The sequence below is a fragment of the Oratosquilla oratoria genome, chromosome 24 (assembly GCF_046742065.1).
Source record: "Oratosquilla oratoria isolate Oo_2021 chromosome 24, ASM4674206v1, whole genome shotgun sequence".
Taxonomy (NCBI): Eukaryota; Metazoa; Arthropoda; class Malacostraca; order Stomatopoda; family Squillidae; genus Oratosquilla; species Oratosquilla oratoria.
The window spans coordinates 57,350,058-57,352,557 of record NC_134800.1 but is presented as its reverse complement, the minus strand read 5'-3'; the positions used below and the strand labels follow the sequence as shown (position 1 = coordinate 57,352,557).

General features: G+C 27.8%; 1 protein-coding gene across 1 annotated transcript in view; it reads left to right on the top strand.

Moving 5' to 3' along the window:
• LOC143038662 (uncharacterized) overlaps positions 1 to 2,500 on the top strand; it is a gene marked incomplete at its 5' end in the record, with an annotated part of 24,910 nt that overhangs the window by 5,599 nt on the left and 16,811 nt on the right. Inside the window, 2 exon segments of the mRNA XM_076208170.1 lie at positions 387 to 519; positions 905 to 943. Coding sequence (XP_076064285.1) covers positions 387 to 519; positions 905 to 943 — 172 coding nt within the window.

Here is a 2,500-nt window from a genome sequence, read left to right as displayed (position 1 = left end):
CTCCTGTCACGTACGCTCCCAAACTCCACCACTAACTGCCTCAGTCCATCCTCCGACGCAGCTACAAGCGCACTGTCATCCGCAAACAACAACTGGCTCACCTTCCACTTCCCTCCACTCTTCTTCACCAGTTCCAAAATCCTGCCTAACACCCTCGCCATTACCCATATACACGTTGAACAACCATGGCGACAGTACACATCTACAGTGCCTTCTACATTCTCTCAATCTTCCCTTATCCTCAGTAAACCAGTCCCTATTATCACTGCGAATATTAACAACCATTACTGGAGGCATATAGTATCTGCGATAAAGGGTCAGCAAGCGGCCCAATATCCATATGGTGAGATTAATCAATGTTTTTTTCTCCCGTGCTGTTGTCAAAGAATATAAGAAATCCGCATGCGACAGAGAGCGAACACGCATGCGCGACATGAACAACGCGTTCGATATCCTTCGTGAACGGCTTCCCTTCTGCAAACCACCTGGCAAGAAAATGGCCAAGATGGACTCCATGAGGTGAGAGTTTTAACAACGTTTGGAGAAAAAATTAATCAAAGTGGGCTGGCTGTAACAATTTATTGCAGCAGGGCAGGACTCGTATTAATGGATCTAAGTTGGACAAATTTAGATTTAAGAAGGAAATAGGCAAGAACTGGTTTGCCAATAGAATGTTCAACGAATGGAATAATAGACTTTCGTTGTTTTAAGAGAAGGTTAGATAAGTTTAAGGATGAGGACAATAGATGATAATGGACATGGAACTGTCTAATTTTCTCTTGCCTTCTCATTCATTCTTTTGTTATGTTCTTATTATTACAAATGAAATTGAACTATAGCTACCTTTCCCACATCACAGAGTATCAAACTTGAGTGTATTTATTTTCCTTTTCGTCTTTCTCAGCGGGCGAGATCGGTTCCCGTCGAAGCTGGAAACCCTCAGGTATGTACACATTATTATCATCACATTTTCGGGTTTCGTCTTGGGTCTTCTTTAGCTCCTCCCACATAGAGTTGAAATATTCCATCGAAATACTAATCAACAAACATATTCACAACATGGGGGACGGGGAAAGAATTATCTATATAGATGATTTGGTTCCTAGTGCAGACTGTAAAAAGGTAATAATAATAAAAATAATAATAATGATAACAACAATAGTAGTAATAATAATAATAATAATAATGATAATAATAATAATAATAATAATAATAACAATAATAATAATAATAATAATAATAATAATAATAATAATAATAATAATAACAATAATAATAATAGTTATAATAATAATGATAAATATAAAAATAATGATAATGATAATAATAATAATAATAATAATGAATAATAATAATAATAATAATAATAATAATGATAATAATGATAATAATAATAATAATAATAATAATAATAATAATAATAATAATAATAATAATAATAATAATAATAACAATATCAATAATAATAATAATAATAATAATAATAATAATAATAATAATGATAATAATAATAATAATAATAATAATAATAATGATAATAATAATAATAACAACAACAACATCAACAATAAAGTTAACAACAAAAACAATAACAATAATGATAATAATGATAAAAATGATAATAATGATAGCAATAATGATAATAATGATAATAATTATAGCCATAGTGGTAATGATAATGTAGTAATAATAATAATGATAAAAATGATAATAATAATAATAATAATAATAATAATAATAATAATAATAATGATAATAAATAGAAATAAAAATAATAATAATAATAATAGTAAGAGTAATTATAATAATAATAATAATAATAATAATAATAATAATAATAATAATAATAATAATAATAATAATAATAATAATAATAATAATAATAATAATAATAACATATAAATAGACAAATAAATAAAAATATCAGGAAGTAGATTTAATTTAGAAATGGGTAGAAACAACTTCACCAACCGTGTAGTAAACGAATGGAATAAAATTACTGCAGAGGCAATGCAATATGGTACAATTCGAAGATTCATTTAAACACCTAAGCAATATGCTGCAGTGCCTGCCATCTATTTCATTTTATTTATTTACTTATTCATTGAAATTTATTTATTATTATTTATTTGTTTATTTTTCATTTACTAATTAATTATAAAATATAATTAGTTATCTGTTTGTTTATTATTTATCATTATTTGTTTAATCTATTTAATTACATATTTACTTATTCATTTCTTTTCCGCATCTGATCTAGTTACGGACCAAAAGGTCTCCTGTTGGCATGCTCTTTCTTCGTAATCCTTTGTAGAAAAAAGGGGGCTAGATGTCCCCTCAATGTCCTTCCGATAGACTCGTTTTGAGGAAATTTGGTGTTGCAGAGGTTAGGATAAATTTCGCTAAATTTAGCTTAGTTTTACCGAATTTAGTCTAGTTTTGTTTACTTATGAAAATAAGATTGTGATATACCCATTATGTATAAATAACATTTTATAAA